This window comes from Lepidochelys kempii, chromosome 7 (genome assembly GCF_965140285.1).
Source record: "Lepidochelys kempii isolate rLepKem1 chromosome 7, rLepKem1.hap1, whole genome shotgun sequence".
NCBI classification, from domain to species: domain Eukaryota; kingdom Metazoa; phylum Chordata; order Testudines; family Cheloniidae; genus Lepidochelys; species Lepidochelys kempii.
Window position 1 is genome coordinate 125,989,111 of NC_136386.1, and position 22,208 is coordinate 126,011,318.

Consider the following 22,208-nt stretch of genomic DNA (forward strand, 5'->3'; position numbering starts at 1 on the left):
AGAGGTCCAGGCTGGCCTCCTGTCACCAGGTCTTGTGGCGTTATTTTGCTGTGTAGATCATCTCAGAGTTCACTGCCCCGCAAGCTACCAGTGCCACTCTGGGTATCTGACCTCTGGGCACTTTCTCTCTCCAGAATGCACGGACACAAACACAGGCCGTGTGGGAGGTCGGGGGACACAAACTTTTGGACATATGGCTGTGATGTACAAAAGTCTGCTGTGTGGACACAACTCAAACCAAATTTGTTATAACTAGGTCGGATGAGTTCTCTGGTGGCATTTACAGGCTCAGTCCACACTATAAAGAGCCCGCGCCGCCGCCGCCCCCCCCCAAAGTGCCTCACAGTCTTCCCTCCAGCCCCCCAGAAACATACCCTAAGCAGTCTCTTCATGTCTGCTCTGGGTTAGAGCACGCTGCTGGGCGTCCAGACTCACCCCAAACTCCCCTTGTAATGGAGGCAGAAAAATCCCATTGAAGGAGCAGCTGGAGTAAGGGCAATGGCTAGTGTTGAAGATCTTCTGGATGGTCATTCGGCACCTTTGGTAATCCCCATTCCCCTGAAGGTGAAGCTGTGTGAATGGAAGCTGCTGCTCACCATTAGCTATACAGGGGTTCATGTAGAGGTCACTTATATTCATAATCCTCAAATATCCTGGGTGAAAGCAGGGATCCAGGAGGCTGCCATTCCGCGTGCTCTGCAGGTAAAAAAAACCAGGCCATTGGCACTCAGTTCCAGAGAACAGGACCATGAAAACAGCAACAGGATGTACTGACCTAAGAAAGCTTCCCTGGGACTGGGGACAGATATAACACACCAGGATTCTCATGCCAACCACAAACTCATCCTCTGTGCTCAGGAGTCCTGCTTTCTGTGTCGTGCTCCATCACAGGCCTCCTGTGTGGCTGCAGGCAAGTCATTTGCAGCCATATTTCCAAAGTCAGGCACTCAAAATGAGTGGGAATTTGAGATGCTTTGGGCCTGATTTCCAGAGGTGCTGAGCACCCACAGCTCCTGCTGCCTTCAGTCAGAGCTGTGGGTGCTCAGCACCCCCAAAACCAGACCCCTGATATCTCCAAGCTGGGTACCCAAGAACTGAGGCACCCCAAATTGGTGGCCACGTTTGAAACCTCTGGCCTTTGTTCCTGGCTGTAAGTCAGGAATAATGAGACTTTCCCACTGAAATCCACTGTTGTGAGGCTCAGGTTCCAGCCACACCGGGCTGAACCACAGTGGTGTGTGCAAAAAGCAACATGCCAAAGGTGAGAAGGGTCCAGAAACTCTCAGCCCCACAGGAACTGGCCCTGGAGCTCTCACACTTGCCTGTAGGTCACTGGCCAGCTTCAGGCGCAGAGCCTGGTCCTTCCCATAGCACAGGAAGCTGTGTGTATACACGTTGTAGTTCTTGCCATAGAGACGAAAGTGCAGTGAGTTCTCTTGAGATTCAATTGGCTCTTGGTCTGGTACAAAGGTGATCTGGGTGGAGGCTCCGCCAAGGTCCAGGGCCCCTGATGTCCCCCTGCTGGATCTCAGGTGAGGCAGAAAGTTCAGCCAGCCAGGCTTAAAAGAAAACAGGGACAATGAGACAAGGCTCCTGGCCTGGGGGTGAGGGAAACAGGAATAAGGGGAAAGGTTGGGAGGAGAGAGAGAGAGAGAGGAGGTAGCACAAGGCAGAAGGGAGGCATGGGACGTGGAGTAGGGCACAGGGTGTGTGGAGAACAGGGTAGAGGGGCAAAATGAGGGGTCAACAGAGAGAGGAGATGATGTACAGCAAGTGTCCATAGGAGGGTTAGAACACGCAATCTGCAACTGAACGATCCCTATGAGAGATAGTAAAAAAAAAATGACACCTCTCTCTAGTGCCGTGTATGCCACGGAACCCCAAACACTTTACCAACAATACAGAGGAATCATTCTGCCAGCCACTGAAATGCTCCCACTCTGGGGTGGAACACAGTAACTGTTTAAAAGAACACAGCAGTGATTTAGGACGGGAAATTAAGGAGGATACCTTGTCTAGCTGAAACTGCAGGAGGAATTCTAGAAGCTTTCTGTTCCAATGCACTGACAAATTGTGCTTGTACCAATGGTGTGGAGCACATCATGACATGTGAGAGCTGATGCATTTAGTTTCCTAACAAGCCCTTGGAAGCTGGATTGCTGAAGAACTGTGTGTGGTCACTTTCTGACCCCTGGTAAAAGGGGTTGTAAAAGAAGCCAGTGCTGGTGGAAGCCCTCTTGCCAAGTATGGTTTACAATGTCCCACCCCCCACATTTCTGGACTACTACACCTGCCCCAGCTATTGGACACGTTACCTGCCTGAAGTTGCCCAACAGGTAATTAATGGTGATCCAGCCATAGGCTCCTTCTTCCTGACCACTGATGACTCTGGCACCCTGGAAGTTGAAGGGGGATGAGTGCAGCGTCTTCTCCACTGCAGAGAGGACTCTGTCAGCTATACTTCTGTTCTGCAAGCTGGATGTATAGAGGAAAGGACTGAGTGACTCCGGTCTAGAAGTTCTCAGCAGCCTGTTGGTTTTACTGTACCCCCCAAGACACACTTGTGATACTTTTGGTAAGACAGGAGTGCAATCTGGATCTAACACACTAGATGTTCTCAGTGACATCATTCCTTACTATCTCACCATCCCAGCTTGTCCACCGCTGTTTCTGATGCTCTCTCAGTTGCCACCGACAACAGCAGTCACTTCCTGAAGCAGAGCAGGAATCCCCACAGGCACGCACCACTGAGCACACCCATTAGAGGACATCACTAAGGCTAACATTTAGGCACATGTATTTTAGTCACGGGTATTTCTGGACAGGTCATGGACAATAAATAAAAATTCACAGCCTGTGACCTGCCCATGACTTTTACCAAAAATACCCGTGACTAAATCTCTACTTCTGGGCCCCACTGCTCTCGGGGGCCCCTGCTGGGGGGTGGGGAGGCTGCTCCAGTGCTGGGGGTTGACTGCTCCCCAGTCGCTGCTCCCGGGCACTGCTCTCTGGGCAGCTTCCAGGCACCCCAAGCCACTGCTCCAGCTGATCTGGGACCACTGCTATTTGGGTGGTCCCCAGGGTACCCCCAGGACCGCTGCTCGGACAGTCCCCAGAGCCAGCCACATCAGCTGCTGTTCCGGCGGTCCTCAGAGCCAGCTACTCGGAGCCTCCTGAGCAGTGTCCGGTGCGGCTGGCCCTGGTGCAGTCCGTGGGAGCGCTGCTTGGGCAGTCCCCAGGACCAGCTGCTGCTAGCGCGGTACCCGAGCCAGCTGCCTCCCGAGCAGTGTGCGGTGCGGCTGGCCCCACTGCAGCCCCCAGGACCAGCTACTGCTTGCGCGGTACCCGATCCAGCTGCCCGGGGCCTCCCGAGCAGTGTGCGGTGCGGCTGGCCCCACTGCAGCCCCTGGTACCAGCTGCTGCTTGCACGGTTCCCGAGCCAGCTGCCCGGGGCCTCCCGAGCAGTGTGCGGTGCGGCTAGCCCCAGTGCAGCCCCCGGGACCAGCTGCTGCTTGCACGGTTCCCGAGCCAGCTGCCTGGGGCCTCCCGAGCAGTGTCCGGTGCGGCTGGCCCCAGTGCAGCCCCCGGGACCAGCTACTGCTTGCGTGGTTCCCGAGCCAGCTGCCCGGGGCCTCCCGAGCAGTGTCCGGTGCGGCTGGCCCCAGTGCAGCGCCCGGGACCAGCTACTGCTTGCGTGGTTCCCGAGCCAGCTGCCCGGGGCCTCCCGAGCAGTGTCCGGTGCGGCTGGCCCCAGGTACCGCCGGAGCAGCTGGCCCCGGGTTGCTCCAGCAGAGGCCAATGAGGCCCTGGAGTCAGCCACATCAGCCGCTGTGGAAGTCACAGAGGTCGTGGAAAGTCACGGAATCCGTGACTTCCACGACCTCCATGAAAGAATCGCAGTCTTAGATATCACACCCCGGGATTCCCCTCATAAGCCCTTGTATCGCTGCTAGAAAAGAAACAGCATGCCACAGTCCATCTTCATGGAGTCTCTGTAGGCAATACTCATCTGGGAGTAACCTGACCAGCCAAGGAGCTGGAAGTAGGGATGGGGATATGCCTCTGTTTCACTAGGATACAAGAGATGTCCAGACATCCACTCATATGGGCCAGTTTGGGATGATACTACCACCGTCTGAGCATCCCTGTAATGGGGCCAGTACAGTGCATGGGCACTGTATGGGGAAAGAAAGTCAGGGCAGGGAAAGGGGTCAGAGCAGAGTGGTGAAGGGAGGAAGCCGGAAGAGAGCTAAATAGAGGGAGAAGCCTGGGTGGGGAGAGCAGGGGGAATCTGAGGTGAGGAGAAGAGAGAGGCACATTGTGTGAGGCAGAGATAGCAAGGGCTGATTGAGGAATCCTGGATATCCCTTGGTGACTCAGACACAGGAACACTCATTCCCAATGGTCCCCTGGTCAGAAGGTTCTGTTCTACACGCAGGATGGGCTCACATGTGGCTGAGCCATTGCCGTGGATGGGAAGAAGAGGGACTGAACAGGACACAAGCTGTGTAGTGTGGGGCGAGTGCGGTCCCATGCCAGTCTATTGAGGGGCACCAGTTATGAAATCAGCCCTTGGTATTTCCTGTCCCTGAGGGTACCTGCTGTGAAATTGACAAGACAGCCAACAGTCGGAGTGTTTACACAGACACTATGTCACCCTAACTACACTGAGGTAAGCCATATGCCTCTCATGGAGGTGGAGTCATTATGTTGGTGTAGTAGGGCACTATCATTGGCAGGAGCAAGGCTGTAGTGTGTACACACTGACATTACATCTAGCTGTGTAGTGTAGACCAGGCCTTAGAGAAGGTGAAGGTTACATGTCTGCAGTACCTGAGCAGTCGCATTCCAGCTGTAGCCCCAAGGTAGACAGGGGTCTCTCCGTGCTGCTGTTCTGGAACCACTTCCTGAGCTCTTTTCATGCATTGCTGGAGGGAGAGGCCAGCTTTCTCTGTGTCCTGGGAGTAACCCGAGATCCCCAGACCTGGGGAGAAGGGGAAGAATAAGACATTCCATTTCATGCCCTACAGCCCATAGCGAACCCTGCATATTACTCCTAACCTCTACTGCAGAGACATCAATAGCAACCCTCTTATTAAACCCAGCCTTAAAGCTTGTCTAATAGACTGCTAAGAATTTCTCCTCTATCAAGTGTTTCACATCCTTATGCTGGGGGTGGGTGAAACTTCATGGAAGCTGGTGGCTGAAGCAGCTGCCTGTCACTCAGAACAAATGTAAAAAGCACCTAAACTCCTTTATGGAATAGACACATCTGAAACAGCAGGAGCCAACACCCAAAACACAGGCTGTTTGCAAAGGCTGGTTAGGAATCTGAGCTATATGGGCTGAGGGGTTTGACTGGGGACTGAATGCAAACACAGAGGGCTGGGTACTGTTGGAGGGAGGGTGGGGGGTGAGAGAGAGAGGCAGGAGAAACACCACAGAGTAGGCCCCAAGGAAGTCCCAGAGACAGCCAAAGAAGCACTTATAGTGTGACCCTGAGAAAAAGCTGAGTGAGAGATAGCAGGAGCGCGCACTTTTGGGTAGAGTGTTGGTTGGAAAGAAGCTGGGAACTATGAGCAACAAACCAATTTTCTGTTGTTGGATTCTTCCTGGGCACATGGAAAAAAACAGTTACTCACCTTCTCGTAACTGTTGTCCTTCGAGACATGTTGTTCACGTCCATTCTGGTCAGGTGTGCACGCGCCGTGTACACGGTCGTAGGAAAGTTTTCCCTTAGCAGCTCCCATTGGGTCGGCTGTGGAGCCCCCGGGAGTGGCACCTTCAGGGAGCTCAATATATGACCCTGCCAACCCGACCCCCCTTCAGTTCCTTCTTGCCAGCTACTCCGGAAGAAGGGTGAGTATTGGAATGGACGTGATCAACACATCTCAAAGAACAACAGTTCCGAGAAGGTGAGTAACCATTTTTAATTCTTCGAGTGCTTGTTCATGTCCATTCCGATCAGGTGACTCCCAAGCTCTCCGCCGGAGGTGGGGTCAGAGTTCAGGAATTGCTGACAGGAGCACCGCTCTGCCGAATGCCACATCATCTCTGGAATGCTGGTGAGTGGTAAAAGTATGCACTGATGACCAGGTTGCCGCTCTGCAGATCTTCTGAATGGGGCTCTGGGCCAGGAAAGTCGCTGACGAGGCTTGTGCCCTTGTGGAGTGTGCCGTAACAGCTGGGGCTGGGACTTTAGCCAGCTCGTAGCATGTGCGGACTCCCTCGCAAGCTGACCGAGGGTCGAGCCACCACTGGAGGGACTCAAGTGTTTGCACTGGCACGGTGACCGCTGAATCCAGGCTCTTGTGCCCTGGGTGGTAGACGAATGCGAGCCAAGCTTGTAGGGGTCTGAGCCTCAGTCTGGCATGTCGCACCACGTAAGTGCAGGCTGCCAAGTGGCGGAGGAGACTCAGGCATCCCCTTGCTGTAGTAGTCTGGTACTGCCTGAGGTTCTGAATAATGTCTGTTATGGCTTGGAGCCGGGTCTCTGGCAGCAGGGCCCTTGCCTGTACCGAGTCCAGCATGGCCCCGACGAATTCTATTCTTTGGGTCGGTGATAAGCTCGACTTGCTCACGTTAGGGAGGAGTCCCAGTCTCTTGAAAGTGAATCTGACTAATCGGACTTGAGGCTCTACTGCTCCCTGGAGTGCCCCGTATTAACCAGTCATCGAGGTAGGGATATACCTGCACCTGCCTCCTGAGGAGGAAGGTTGCTAAGACTGACATACACTTGGTGAACACTCGGGGAGCCATTGATAGACCGAATGGGAGGACCATGAACTGATAATGTTTGTGGTTGACCACAAACCATAGGCACCATCTGGGCACAGGCCGAATAGCTATATGAAAGTACGCGTCTTTCATGTCAAGGGTAGCATACCAGTCTCTCGGATCCAGGGACAGGATGATCGTGCTCAGGGAGACCATGCAGAACTTCAACTTCACCATGCACTGGTTGAGTCCTTGAAGGTCTAAAATAGGTCTGAGACCGCCCTTTGCCTTGGGGATTACGAAATTACAGGAGTAGAATCCCCTCCCCCTTAGCTCCCGAGGAACCTCCTCCACTGCCCCAATTGTACCTCCTGGGTAAGGAGTTGCTTGTGAGAGGGGTCCCTGAAGAGGGATGGGGAAGGTGGGTGGCAGGGAGGGGAGGAGCAGAATTGGAGAGAATATCTCATCTCTACTGTGCGAAGGACCCAGCGGTCCGATGTTATTTGGGACCAAGCACGGTAGAAATGGGATAGATGATTCATAAAACAAGAGCAGGTGTGGCGTCCTTGGGCGTCCCTTCAAGAGGCCTGCTTAGAGCCCGAGGAAGGTTTGGTCAGGCCCTGGCCCTGACCCGATGTGGGGTGTGACAGTCTGCACCTACCATTCCTACCCCTCCATCTATAGAAGACTTGTCTGGGTCGAGGAGGGTAGGAGCATTGCTGTTGAAGCTGTGATTTGAAGTTTTTATGCTGGGTAGCAGGGACGTGCATACCCAGCAACTTCATGGTCGCCCGGGAGTCCTCCAGGCTGTGCAGCTTGGAGTCCGTCCGCTCCGAGAAAAAATGGTTACTTACCTCTCGTAACAGTTGTTTTTCGAGATGTGTTGCTCATGGGCATTCCAATAGGTGTGTGCGTGTGCCGCATGCACGATTGCTGGAAGGTTTTTCCCCTAGCGGTACCTGTCAGGTCAGCTCTGGAGACCCCTGGCGTGGCGCCTTTATGGAGGTGTATATAGTCCCCTGCCGACCCGCCGCCTGCTCAGTTCCTTCTTGCCGGCATACTTCGACAGGGGGGAGGCGGGTGGGATTTTGAATGGACATGAGCGACACATCTCGAAGAACAACAGTTATGAGAGGTAGGTAACGATTTTTTCTTCTTTGAGTGATTGCTTATGTGCATTCCAATAGGTGACTTCCAAGCAGTTTCCTTGCGGGAGGGGTCAGAGTTCATCTAGTTGCTGAAGGCAGGATTGCCTGCCAAAGGCTGCATTGTTCCTTGCCTCTTGAGTAGTGTGACATGAAGGTGTGGATGGAAGACCATGTTGCTGCCTTGCATATGTCCTGGATAGGGACCTGTGCCAGGAATTCTGCAGACGACGCCTGCGCTCTCGTGGAGTGTGCCGTAAGTGGAGGGTCTGGAATTTTAGCCAGGTCGTAGCACGTCCTGATACAGGATGTGATCCATGATGAAGTGTGCTGGGACGAGATCGGGAGCCCCCTCATAGAATCATAGAATCATAGAATATCAGGGTTGGAAGGGACCCCAGAAGGTCATCTAGTCCAACCCCTTGCTCGAAGCAGGACCAATTCCCAGTTAAATCATCCCAGCCAGGGCTTTGTCAAGCCTGACCTTAAAAACCTCTAAGGAAGGAGATTCTACCACCTCCCTAGGTAACGCATTCCAGTGTTTCACCACCCTCTTAGTGAAAAAGTTTTTCCTAATATCCAATCTAAACCTCCCCCACTGCAACTTGAGACCATTACTCCTCGTTCTGTCATCTGCTACCATTGAGAACAGTCTAGAGCCATCCTCTTTGGAACCCCCTTTCAGGTAGTTGAAAGCAGCTATCAAATCCCCCCTCATTCTTCTCTTCTGCAGGCTAAACAATCCCAGCTCCCTCAGCCTCTCCTCATAACTCATGTGTTCCAGTCCCCTAATCATTTTTGTTGCCCTTCGCTGGACTCTCTCCAATTTATCCACATCCTTCTTGAAGTGTGGGGCCCAAAACTGGACACAGTACTCCAGATGAGGCCTCACCAATGTCGAATAGAGGGGAACGATCACGTCCCTCGATCTGCTCGCTATGCCCCTACTTATACATCCCAAAATGCCATTGGCCTTCTTGGCAACAAGGGCACACTGCTGACTCATATCCAGCTTCTCGTCCACTGTCACCCCTAGGTCCTTTTCCGCAGACCTGCTGCCTAGCCATTCGGTCCCTAGTCTGTAGCTGTGCATTGGGTTCTTCCGTCCTAAGTGCAGGACCCTGCACTTATCCTTATTGAACCTCATCAGATTCCTTTTGGCCCAATCTTCCAATTGGTCTAGGTCCTTCTGTATCCTATCCCTCCCCTCCAGCGTATCTACCACTCCTCCCAGTTTAGTATCATCCGCAAATTTGCTGAGAGTGCAATCCACACCATCCTCCAGATCATTTATGAAGATATTGAATAAAACCGGCCCCAGGACCGACCCTTGGGGCACTCCACTTGATACCGGCTGCCAACTAGACATGGAGCCATTGATCACTACCCGTTGAGCCCGACAATCTAGCCAGCTTTCTACCCACCTTATAGTCCATTCATCCAGCCCATACTTCCTTAACTTGCTGACAAGAATACTATGGGAGACCGTGTCAAAAGCTTTGCTAAAGTCAAGAAACAATACATCCACTGCTTTCCCTTCATCCACAGAACCAGTAATCTCATCATAAAAGGCGATTAGATTAGTCAGGCATGACCTTCCCTTGGTGAATCCATGCTGGCTGTTCCTGATCACTTTCCTCTCATGCAAGTGCTTCAGGATTGATTCTTTGAGGACCTGCTCCATGATTTTTCCAGGGACTGAGGTGAGGCTGACTGGCCTGTAGTTCCCAGGATCCTCCTTCTTCCCTTTTTTAAAGATTGGCACTACATTTGCCTTTTTCCAGTCATCCGGGACTTCCCCGGTTCGCCACGAGTTTTCAAAGATAATGGCCAATGGCTCTGCAATCACAGCCGCCAATTCCTTCAGCACTCTCGGATGCAACTCGTCCGGCCCCATGGACTTGTGCACGTCCAGCTTTTCTAAATAGTACCTAACCACCTCTATCTCCACCGAGGGCTGGCCATCTCTTCCCCATTTTGTGATGCCCAGCGCAGCAGTCTGGGAGCTGACCTTGTTAGTGAAAACAGAGGCAAAAAAAGCATTGAGTACATTAGCTTTTTCCACATCCTCTGTCACTAGGTTGCCTCCCTCCTTCAGTAAGGGGCCCACACTTTCCTTGGCTTTCTTCTTGTTGCCAACATACCTGAAGAAACCCTTCTTGTTACTCTTGACATCTCTGGCTAGCTGCAGCTCCAGGTGCGATTTGGCCCTCCTGATATCATTCCTACATGCCCGAGCAATATTTTTATACTCTTCCCTGGTCATATGTCCAACCTTCCACTTCTTGTAATGCTTCCACTTTGCCAAGTATGTGGCATGAGTGGAGGATTTCCTACTTGCCAGCAGGACCTCCCTCACTGGGTCCAAACAGTGACGCTCAAGCGGGTTCTGCCATGGAGTTTCCATGCCATAAGGTGGAGGGACTCCAGGTTGGGGTGTTGCAGATGGCCGTGGTCCTGTGTGATGAGGGTCGGGCACACAGGAAGCGCAACTGGTCTGTCCACTGAGAGGAGAGGTTCAACAGCATGATGAACCAGTGCCGGCGGGGCCACGCTGGCGCTACGAGGATCAAGGAAGCCTCGTCCTGGCAAGTCTTGAGGCGGACTCTGTGTATGAGAGGGAAGGGCGGGAACGCGTACAGCAGGTGACTTGTCCATGAAAGGTGAAAGGCATCTGCGATGGAACCTGGGCGCAGGTGGTTCAGGAAAGAGCAGAACGGCTGGCACTTCCTGTTGCTCTGCGTCGCGAACAGGTCTATGTGGGGAGAGCCCCACCTCTGGAAAATCAAGTGCGCAATGTCCAGCCGAAGGGACCATTCATGACCATGAAACGAGCGGCTGAGGCAATCGGCTAGCTCGTTTTGCACTCCTGGAAGGTGCAACGCCTGTAGGTGTATTGAGTGGGCGATGCAAAAATCCCACAGCTTGAGGGTCTTCCTGACACAGGGGAGAGGAGCGAGCACCATCCTGTTTGTTTATCTAGAACATCGCTGCAGTGTTATCTATCAGCACTGACATACATGTGCCCTGCAGGCAGGCCTGGAACGCTTGGCATGCCAGACGAACCACCCTCAACTCCCTTACATTGATATGCAGCGATAGTTCTGCGTGGGACCATAGGCCTTGGGTTCTGGTGTTGCCCAGGTGCACTCCCCAACCGAGTGCCGAGGCGTCCGTGACTAGGGATAGCGTCGGTTGGGGTTTGGCAAAGGGTACTCCCGCACAGACCGCTCGTGGCTGCAGACACCAGTGGAGAGACTCGAGAATGCGAGGGGGGAGGGTCACTATCGTGTCTAGTGGGTCCCTGCCTGGGCTGTGCACCCGCGACAACCATGCCTGGAGGGGCCGAAGGCATAACCTGGTGTGCTGGACCACATGTGTGCAGGCTGCCATATGTCCCAACAGTTTCATGAAATTTCTGGCCGTGGTTGTGGGGAATCGGAGAAGGTTTTTGATAATGATCATGAGTGCTTGGAAGCCCTGGCTTGCGTGGAGTCCAAGAGAGCCCCTATGAATTCTATTCTCTGCATCAGGGCTAGTGTGGATTTGGGCACATTCAGTACGAGGCCCAGACTGCGGAATGTGGCCCAGGCCAGAGACACATGCTCTGCAGCCTGTGCTTGCGACTTGGCCTTGATGAGCCAGTCGTCCGGGTACGGGAACACTTGCACCTGATGTTTACGGAGGAAGGCTGCCACGACCGCCATACACTTGGTGAATACCCGGGGGGCTGCTGAGAGCCGAAATGGGAGCACCCTGAACTGGTAGTGCTGGCCGCTGACCATGAAGCGAAGAAAATGTCTGTGGGCCGGGATAATGGATATATGGAAGTATGCATCTTTCAAGTCGAGGGCGGCGTACCAGTCCCCTGGATCCAGGGAAGGAATGACGCCGGTCAGAGAGATCATGTGAAACTTCACTTTCCTTACGGATGTGTTGAGGTCTCGCAGATCTAGGATAGGCCGGAGCCCACCCTTGGCCTTGGGGATGAGGAAATAGAGGAGTAGAACCCCTTGCCCCTGAACTCCTGAGGAACCTCTCTATTGCCTCTAAAGCAAGGAGTGATTGCACCTCCTGAAAAAGGAACTGTTTGTGAGAAGGATCCCTGAAGAGGGACAGGGAAGGAGGATGGGAGGGAACAGAATTGGATAGAATATCCCACCCCTACCGTGCTGAGGACCCAGCGATATGACGTGATCTGGAACCAAGCACGGTGGAAGCAGGAGGGTCGATTCACAAAGGTGGGGGTAACGATCCAAGTTCAATACTGATGCTCCATCCTTGGGTGCATCTTCAAAGGTTTGGCTTCGGGCCCGGGAGATGTTTGGCCGAACCCTGGCCTTGGCCTGAGAAGGACTGTGGTGGGCGCCTCCTGTTATTTCTGCCCCATCTCCTGGATGAGTCTCACCTAGGAGGCCCAGAGTAGAAGCGGGACGGGGGCTGAGGCTTAAAAGGCTCTTTGAGGTGCAGGGGTGTGCATCCCCAAAGACTTCGAAGTCGACCACGAGTCCTTAAGACTGTGCAGGCGAGAGTCCATATTTTGGGTGAACAGGCCTGCACAGTCAAAGGGGAGGTCCTGAATCGTGTTCTGGACCTCAGGTGGTATGCCCGACACCTGCAGCCACGCACTGCGCCTCATTGTAATGGCGGTGGCCATAGTCTGAGCTGCTGAGTCCGCCACATCTAACGCAGCCTGGAGGGAGGTTCTCAAGACCACCTTGCCCTCCTTGAGGAGCGCATTAAACTCCTTGCGCGAGTCAGCCAGGAGCAACTCCTGAAACTTTGCCAATGAGCTCCAAGAGTTGAAAGCCCAGCAGCTGAGTACCGCTTGCTGGTTGGCCACTCGAAGCTGAAGCCCCCAAGTTGAATAGACCGTTTAGCCGAAAAGGTCCAGCTTCTTAGAGTCTCATGACTTAGGCGAAGGACTTGGATGCCCTTGCCACTCCTTATGATTTGCCACATTGACCACCAGAGTCCCTGGTTGGGGGTGGGTGAAAAGGTGTTCGTACCCATTCTGCAGCACAAAATAGTGTCTCTCCACCCCTTTAGTGGTGGGTGGTATAGAGGCCGGAGTCTGCCAGAGCACCTTAGTGGTGTTCTGGTTCGTTCTTATTAGGGGCAAGGCCACCCTAGATGGACCCTCCAGAGCAAGGATGTCAACCATTGGGTCCGACTCCTCCGTGACCTCCTCTGCCTGGAGATTCAGGTTTAGGGCCACCCTTCTAAGAGGGTCCTGGTGTCCCCTGGTGTCCATCGCCGGAAGGGTGGTGGTGGTGCCTGTCTCGTCCGGCGAGGAGGAGGCTCATGGGACAGGGTCTTCCTGCCCTTCTGGCTCTTTGGTGGCTGGGTCAGGTACCTCAGAGCACCCCTGACTGGAGGTGTCTCCAATATAACTGATGGGTGCTGGTTCAAGCACTGCACTGAATGAGACAGCCCAGAGTCCCTGTCTCGTGTGGGGTCCTAAGGAGACCTGGGGGGTGTGGCGAGCCAGCAACTTTGTTGGGGGGTGGGGAACAGGGAGCAGATGTCACCGATGCTGGCCTGGAGCCCTGACTCTGAGCCTGGTGGTAGGCCCAAGGAGTCCAAAAGGGCCATTGTACTGGGCCCTGCCACTGGGGCGGCCAGGTGACCACCGGTGCCAATGAGTCCACCGGTCTGCGGTGCCGAGACCAGTGCCAGGAGCGGTACTGGCTGCGTCTAGAGACAGAAGACTCAGTGCCTGACTCGGACGAGTAGTCTGTGCCCGACCACGGGGGAGCGGAGCTGGATGGTGCCGGGGAATGGTACCGGGGTGATGGTGAGCAGCGCTGTAAAATCATGGGCTGGAGCCATGTGCAGCACCGGGATAGACGTTGCAGCTGGTGCCGTTGTTGGTGCCACTGACGGTGGCTAAGCTTGTGGTGCCGGAGCCCGCACCTGCTGGGCCAGGGACTGCGCCGTCATGGCAATGAGGTCCCGTGCTGCCTCGTAGTTATCCAGCATGGAGGAGAGGTCGAGCTCTTCCTCCAAATCCTCCCAAATCGGGGAGTCCACCAACACTGGACTCGACAGGCCTCCAGTTGGGACTGGAGTCAACAGTGCCAGGCCTTAAGGTCCAGACCGTGGGTTGCCCGCTGGAGGATGCACCCTGCTAGAATCCCCTCGTGGCTTCTTGATGGGGGAATGACCCCTGTCCACCTTCTTTTTCTTATGTGGCACTGAAGGTGGACGATTTAATTGGGGATTGGTCCTGCTTTGAGCAGGGGGTTGGACTAGATGACCTCCTGAGGTCCCTTCCAACCCTGATATTCTATGATTCTATGATAAGGTGGATAGAAAGCTGGCTAGATTGTCGGGCTCAACGGGTAGTGATCAATGGCTCCATGTCTAGTTGGCAGCTGGTGTCAAGTGGAGTGCCCCAAGGGTCGGTCCTGGGGCCGGTTTTGTTCAATATCTTCATTAATGATCTGGAGGATGGTGTGGATTGCACTCTCAGCAAGTTTGCAGATGACACTAAACTGGGAGGAGAGGTAGATATGCTGGAGGGTAGGGATAGGATACAGAGGGACCTAGACAAATTAGAGGATTGGGCCAAAAGAAATCTGATGAGGTTCAACACGGACAAGTGCAGAGTCCTGCACTTAGGACGGAAGAATCCCATGCACTCCTACAGACTTGGGTTCGAATGGCTCGGCAGCAGTTCTGCAGAAAAGGACCTAGGGGTTACAGTGGACGAGAAGCTGGATATGAGTCAACAGTGTGCCGTTGTTGCCAAGAAGGCCAATGGCATTTTGGGATGCATAAGTAGGGGCATTGCCTGCAGATCGAGGGACGTGATCATTCCCCTCTATTCGACATTGGTGAGGCCTCATCTGGAGTACTGTGTCCAGTTTTGGCCCCACACTACAAGAAGGATGAGGAAAAATTGGAAAGAGTCCAGCGGAGGGCAACAAAAATGATTAGGGGACTGGAACACATGACTTATGAGGAAAGGCTGAGGGAACTGGGATTGTTTAGTCTGCAGAAGAGAAGAATGAGGGGAGATTTGATAGCTGCTTTCAACTACCTGAAAGGGGGTTCCAAAGAGGATGGCTCTAGACTGTGCTCAGTGGTAGCAGATGACAGAACGAGGAGTAATGGTCTCAAGTTGCAGTGGGGGAGGTTTAGGTTGCATATTAGGAAAAACTTTTTCACTAGGAGGGTGGTGAAACACTGGAATGCGTTACCTAGGGAGGTGGTGGAATCTCCTTCCTTAGAAGTTTTTAAGGTCAGGCTTGACAAAGCCCTGGCTGGGATGATTTAGCTGGAGATCGGTCCTGCTTTGAGCAGGGGGTTGGACTAGATGACCTCCTGAGGTCCCTTCCAACCCTGATATTCTATGATTCTAAGACTGTAAGCAGTGCTGCCTAGTAGCACTGGCCTTACGAGCTGGGGAGCGGCGCTGGTGCTCCTTGGAGGAGTCCTTGCTCGGTGCCAGGACATCCCGCACTGAGGCTGAGGTGCTGCGCACTGATGATGCGAGTGCCGTTTTCATTGCCATCTGGGGTTGGAGGGCCGACACCATCAGGAGGAGCTTTAAATGATAGTCCTGCTCTCTCTTAGTCCTGGGTCTAAAGCTCCTGCAAATTGGGCACTTATCTGTCTGATGGCCCTCTCCTAAGCACCTGAGACAGGCAGCGTGTGGATCGCCTGTGGGCACAAGTTTCGCACACCTCTTACATGCCTTAAACCCCTTCAACTGAGGCATGCCTTGGTGCCTGGGTAAACTAAGGTGGGTGAGAAGCCCCTCAAAGTAAGCCCAGGTACTACAAACTACTATATAACTAACTAATAATTATTTACAACTAAGAAAAGGGAATCACTTGGTAGGCATTTGCAAATGCAAGAGATTGAGCTGCTCCACTAACCGTCACTGGTGGTAAGAAGGAACTGAGCAGGTGGTGGGTTGACAGGGACTTATATACACCTATTGGAGTGCACATGAGCAATCACTCGAAGAAGATTAAACCTGTGCCCTCGAAGAGCAGATCCTGAAGAGTCTGCTGCACTTTGGGGGTAAGTCCAGACGCCTGCAGGCATGAACCCCTTCTCATAGCTAACCCCAATGAGAGGGTGCAGGCAGCATAGTCCGGTGCAACAAGGGAGGCTTAAAGAGAGGTTCATGCCACCGCCTTCCCCTCATCAATAATGGCCTCAAATTCAGCCCTGGAGTCTGATGGAATTAGCTCCTTGAACTTCAACATGGAGGTCCACGAGTTGAAGTTGTATCTGCTGAGGATAGCTTGTTGTTTAGCTATCTTCAGCTGCAGGCCCCCCGTTGAGTAGAAGGTCCACCAAAAAAGGTCTAATCTTTTAGACTCCTTGGATTTGGGATCGGTCTTTGCTGGCCCTGCCTCTCCGCGGTCACTACTAGGGAGCAGGGCTGTGGGTGCGAGAACAAGTACTCATATCCCTTGGATGGGACAAAGTACTTGTGCTCCACGCACCTCACCATAGGGGAAAATCGATGCCAGGGTCTGCCACAGCATTTTGTATTGTTCTGTATAGTTTTAATTATGAGGTACCCTCCGGCGTCAGGATATCGACCATGGGGTCCTCTGGTTCGATAACCTCCTCCACCTGCAATCCCATGTTGCGGGTGATTCTGCGCAAGAGGTCCTGGTGCGCATGGTGGTCTATCGGGGGAGGTTATGAGGTCGAAGTCCCTGCAACCGCCTTGTCTGGGGACGAGGATGAGGAAGCTAGAGGCGGTACCGGGTGCTCCTGACCATCCAGCTCTCTAGCGTCCTCCTCGTCAGTGCCTGTGGGTTCTGCACTGACTGTTGTCGCGGCAATGGTAGTCTGGCCGGCTATCAGGGCTGTAGTTGTGGTTGCGTCGACGGTGTCCTGGACAGGCTGCAGGCCCTGTGCTGGTGTCAATTCCAATCTTTATACTGAGGTGCTCGGGCCTCGGAGGCTACTGACTGAGTGCCCCTGGAGAATGAGCCCTGGGCCTAGGGATAAGCCCAGGGATTCCAAAGAGGCCACTGAGGCTGTAGCTGCCAATGTGGAGGCCATGCCGCTGCTGCCTCACTTCTGCACCAATGCGACCTGTGCCTGCTGCAGCGTGAATAAAATGAGTCCCTGCACAAGTCAGATGACACTGATCCAGATTGTGGTGACCATGGTGGCCCCAAGTGGTATTGAGTTGGGGACTGGTGCCGATGTTCCTGTGCCAGGGATTGGTGCTGAGATGCTGCTGATGGGGACCAATGCTGCTCCGCTGGTGCCGAGAGTCCACTGATGGGGACTGGTCCTGAGAGGCCGCTGATAGGGACCGAGCTTGGAAACCATGCACGGGGTCCCAAGCTGGGGAACGGTGCCTCGGGAATGGTGAACCCGAATGGTGCCGGGGTGAACAGTGCAGAGCCGAGGAAGGTGATCGCCGCATCATGGCCGGCTTGCTCCTAGATGGTGCCAGGCACGGCAATACCAGGGGCTTTGTCCCTGATAACCAGAGGTTGAGGGGCCGTCATTTCTATCAGGTCCCTGGTGGCTTCGAAAGTGTCTGGGATGGAGGGGGACTGCAACTCCTCCACCTGGCACTCTCTGTCCGTGGAGTCTACGGCGCCAACTCCTGGTCCTTGGGTGCTGAGTGCTCCTTTGTGGGATGCACTGCTGTTGCGCCTGGCACGGCCTCTGGCACCGGGGAACAACCCCTGTCCGTCTTCTTGTGATGCTTGTGCGGCACCGGTGAGTGTGCCGCTTGCGGTGCCAGGGAGCAGGTGCTGCGGGTCTCTTGAATCAGAGTCTTTCCTCGGTACCGTGTCGCACACTGAAGCCGGGGCACTCCACACTGATGTCCTTGGGGCCGGATCCCGGCACTCTGTGGCAGGCTGTGGACGGAGAGCGGATTCCATCAGAAGTTGTTTCAGATGGAAATCCCTCTCTTTCTTCATTCAAGGGCGGAAAGACTTGCAGATTTTGCACCTGTCTGTTTGGTGCTCTTCCCCCAGACACTTCAGGCACGCGTCGTTGGGGGGCGGGGGGTCACCCGTTGGCATGGGCTTACCGTAGGACCCGCAAGGTTTAAACCCTTGGCCCCGAGGCATGCCCTGGAACCGAGTGGAACCTAACCCAAACTACTATATACACTAAACTAAACTAACTATTAACTGAAATCTAGACTAGAAAGTACAGGCTAAAGAAGAAAACTAAGGGAAGCACTTGCAAGACAAGCGAATGCAGTTCCAATGGCCGTCACGGACAGTAAGAAGGAACTGAAGGGGGGTCGGGTCAGCAGGGTCATATACTGAGCGCCATGAAGGCGCCACTCCAGGGGGCTCCACAGCCAACCCGACGGGAGCTGCTAAGGGAAAACTTTCCGACGACCGTGCTTGCGGTGTGTGCACACCTGGTTGGAATCGAGCAATCACTCGAAGAAGGACAGATCTTTACGTACATCTGAAACTGATGACATTCTTTAAATCTCTTAGTGGAAACAGCCTGCAAGACCCTCAATATTGGCTAACTGCTCAGGTCAAAAGGGTAACACTATATTCCCAGGAGTGACCACAAATGCTCCCCTCCCCTTGTACAGGCAGGTCCAAGAACACCTGACACACCTTATAACAGCCTGTAGGCTCCTCTGGCATAACTAGTCACAGTAAAATACCAACACCTCACCTCTTGTCTGATCCAGCACAGACACCATCTTTCACCAGCTGCCACGTTGGTATTTATACACCCCATTAATGACATTTACAATTTCTTAAAACCAATAAATTTGAAATAGCAATTTAAAAAAACCAACAAAAAACACTGCATCCTAGATTCTAGCAGATGTAACATCCTCTGCTCCCATCAGGGAAATGCCTGGACTTGCCCTGTGCAAGCTCAGGTTCCTTGCACTGTCAGAAAAGAATATTCAAGAATAAAGGGCCCACCATTCCACATACCCTGATACTTGCTCTTGAATGCACTTCTAGCTTGGCTGCTTCAACTGATCTCACCTACTACTGGTACTCTCATGTCTAATGAAGTATTGCTCACCAGTGTTTTCCAGCCAGGCAGGCTCTGATCCCTTTTTATGAGATAAGTCACCTGTCAGCTTATTGCCTAGGAGAAGGATGCAGGGTGTCTCTTGCTACCTTTACTTAAATCAGAACCATCCTTTGTTCTTTTTCATAAACAGGTCACCCTCTGCTGATTGTTTTTCCTGTGACTGCCCTTTCTTGTCGACTTTGCAATCTTCTAATCAGCATCTGGCTCCATATGCGTATGTTGTGAGACACAATGACCAGACAGGAGGTAAATGTCTGCTATCTCCTGCTTCAAAGGAATCTGTTTAAGGCCTGTCATCTCATGGTTACCTGTCTTAACTCCAAGGGTACGAGAACATAATTTCCAGTATAGATACATAACTCATTAATTATTATCTGCATATGCATTTCAAAGAGATTATGACAACCAGGGGTTCTGGTTCTTGACAGAGACCTTACATGCCACCCTTTTGTGACCTTAATATGCATCTGCCCAGGGGATTCCTGTAAAACCCTATGCACCCCCTGTGCCTTATGCCAGCTGGCACCAAGAACAAGGGCTGGATTTAGGGGCAGGTGACCCAGGAGAGCGCCTGGGATGTCAGGCGTGAGGGACGCCAGACTTGGGGAGCTATTTTTGTTGTTAGCGACAAAAGGGAAAATAGAATGTTTGAAGTAAAATGTTTCAGGTATTCTATACGTGGATACATTTTTCACTAACCTCCTAGAATGTTCTGGACCTTTGTAGAAACTCATGGACATTCCAGACTTTCTGAGAACTACATTTTCTTCGAAACTCCTAGAATGTTGTCAGCCATGCCCTTGTGGATATCTAAGGGGTGGGGCATCGCCAGTCAGAGAGATATAAGAACGAACTGAAGTGAAGTGAGAACCCAGCAGTGACACTGTGAACCTTGTTTTATTGTTAACTGTAAAAAATAAGGTATTCAAAAGTTTAACAAATGTGGGGGTGCAGAGGGGGGAGAAGACACTCCTCGCCTGGAGTGCATTTGGTCTAGGGCCAGCCCTGCCAAGAGCTTCCTGGATCACACAAAGACCCATTTACATGATGATTTTAAGAAAGTATTGCCAACCTGAATATGATTTGGGTGCCTGGGTCTATGTGGTTATTTAATAGCTCGTTTGGCCATTCTTATGTTTAAGAACTAGTCCAGGAATACAGACTACAGATACACCAGCTGCCCTGATGAACAGAAGTTATGTTTATATGCAGATAATGTGGTACTTCTCTTATAGAGCATATCAGACTCTTCAACTATATGGGGAATAGGGTAGATGTGATCAGAGATGCACTGTGTATTGATCAGCCCTGGATGTACTTGACACAGTAGTTCAGGTCAGTAAAACTGGGTGACTTCTCAGCAGCCTGCTGGGATTTCTTGTGGAATCCCCAGAGGTCACTTCTGCAGCAGAGATTTTTTTCTATGGCATTGCGATTCGATTAAGGATATTTTATCTGTTTTGCAAGGTCATAGAAAGCTCTGGCAAGTAGGTGTCTAACAGGATGGTGGTGTTTGCACCTCCCCGTTAGCAGGTGCTGACTCTGCTGCAAAAGTTAGTTGAATTCTGCTCACTCACTGCAGCTGATGGCATTTTACCCCACCAGGCTATGAGGGAAATGGAAATGGATCTCTGGTAGACAGGATCTAGAGTGGGGATGGAGCAGTCCTGAGGGCAGAATCTAGGAGCAGCCCACACTGAGGAGATGGTAAGAGCTTAGCTTTGTGTTATTTTACTGTTGATTTCTGTATTAACAAAACCAAACAGGAGAGGTAGGTTGGCCTCTACACAGGCGAGAAGTGATTTAGGGCAGGTTGGAAGCTGTACCAGTTGAGCATTACATTATTTTCACCATCCCCTCCTCCTCCTGGACTATCTGTTCATCACCCCATTGCCCCTCCTGTTCCCCCCTTCCTCCTCCCTGGTGGCTTACCTTCTACTTTACACACTTCCACCTGGTGCACCACCCCAGTGTCATTCTCCTTCTCCGCTGGCCACGCATACACATACAAGTTAGTGTGAGACGAACCAGCATCCAGCACAATCCCATACTGTGGATAAAACAAAGCAGTTATCTCTGGATCAATGCACGGGACACTGTGAATAGTAGTCAGTGGGGCCAGACAGTGGGACAAGAGCACTTTTCACTTACTGGGACCACTAGTAAGTGTAGCTACAGCAGAGGCGGTGTTAGCCTATTGGGGGCCCTAAGCAGGAATATTCCCCACCCCTCATACTAAAACAGGCAAGTTCTTATAATAAAAAGTGAACAGGGGACCCTCCCTTGAACTGCTCAGAGCCCTAAGCAATTGCTTTGTCTGCTAATATTTAGCAGCAGGGTTGTCAGTCAGCTTGCGTGTGTGCTTTTTCAGCGTGCTGTCCAGCTCCGCACAGACAGCTGGTTAGCAGACCTCGAGTACAGCCCACTCATTCAGCAGACTTTCATGTTACTCATAAAGAAAAACCACAGGCACGGTTCAGTGACACAGGCACTTGGCCAGGTTTATTGCAAAGACAGTTGTAGCGCCCTGTCTCGGTGGTTACCAGTACACTAACATGAGTGCCCTATGGCAAGGAACAGTTCAGTCAGCAACAGGAATTTCTGCTGTCCCCTTGGCCAAACAAAGAATGAAGGCAAAGTACCCCAACACTTATAGGCTATGACAAACAAGAATATATCACCTTATATGTGTTTCATGACATTTGTTTGTTACCTCCGCTTGTTCCTGATATCTTGGACAAAACCTCCCTACTCATTATTCTGTCAAATCATCTTATCTTGTACTAGATGGGGCTGGCTCTAGATTTATGTAACTATCTAGTGCCTTGTACACTAGCGACAACTTTGCCAAGGGTGTGTACTGGGCAGTGAACTTGTGAGCATCTGCTTTAATTCATGGCCTGGCTTTGGTTCACAGCCTCTGGTTCAGGACTCAGATCTTGCCCTAGGCCTTTTCTATGACAGCCAGCTCTGAGCTGCATGCCCAGAGCATCCGTAGAGACACTGCTGGTATTGGGTGTCCCCAGGATCAGGGCAGATTACTGGCCTTCCTGGAAGTCCTGGCCTGTAAAGTTTCCACCAAAGGGAGCATAGGCGCCGACTCCAGGGGTGCTCCAAGGCTGGAGCACCCATGGAAAAAAATTAGCAGCCAACTCCCAACCGGAGCCTCCCGTCCACCTGCGGCCCCACCAATCAACTCCTCCCCCGCCCTCCCAGCGCCTCCTGCCTCCTCCGATCGGCTGTTCTGCTGCGTGCAGGAGGTGCTGGGGGGAGGGGGCAGAACTGGGTGGGAAGAGGTGGGACGGGAGGTTGAGCACCCTGGGG

At 52.7% G+C, this 22,208-nt stretch overlaps 1 protein-coding gene across 3 annotated transcripts in view; it reads right to left on the reverse strand.

The window, feature by feature from the left end:
* ENTPD1 (ectonucleoside triphosphate diphosphohydrolase 1) overlaps positions 1–22,208 on the reverse strand; it is a 77,542-nt gene that overhangs the window by 9,831 nt on the left and 45,503 nt on the right. For all 3 annotated transcript variants that reach the window (XM_073354698.1, XM_073354696.1, XM_073354697.1), the window contains exons 3-7: positions 20,817–20,934; positions 4,834–4,984; positions 2,316–2,475; positions 1,329–1,559; positions 436–702 (exon numbers count right to left, since the gene is read on the reverse strand). In XM_073354698.1, coding sequence (XP_073210799.1) covers positions 436–702; positions 1,329–1,559; positions 2,316–2,475; positions 4,834–4,984; positions 20,817–20,934 — 927 coding nt within the window. The remainder of the gene's footprint in view (positions 1–435; positions 703–1,328; positions 1,560–2,315; positions 2,476–4,833; positions 4,985–20,816; positions 20,935–22,208) is intronic.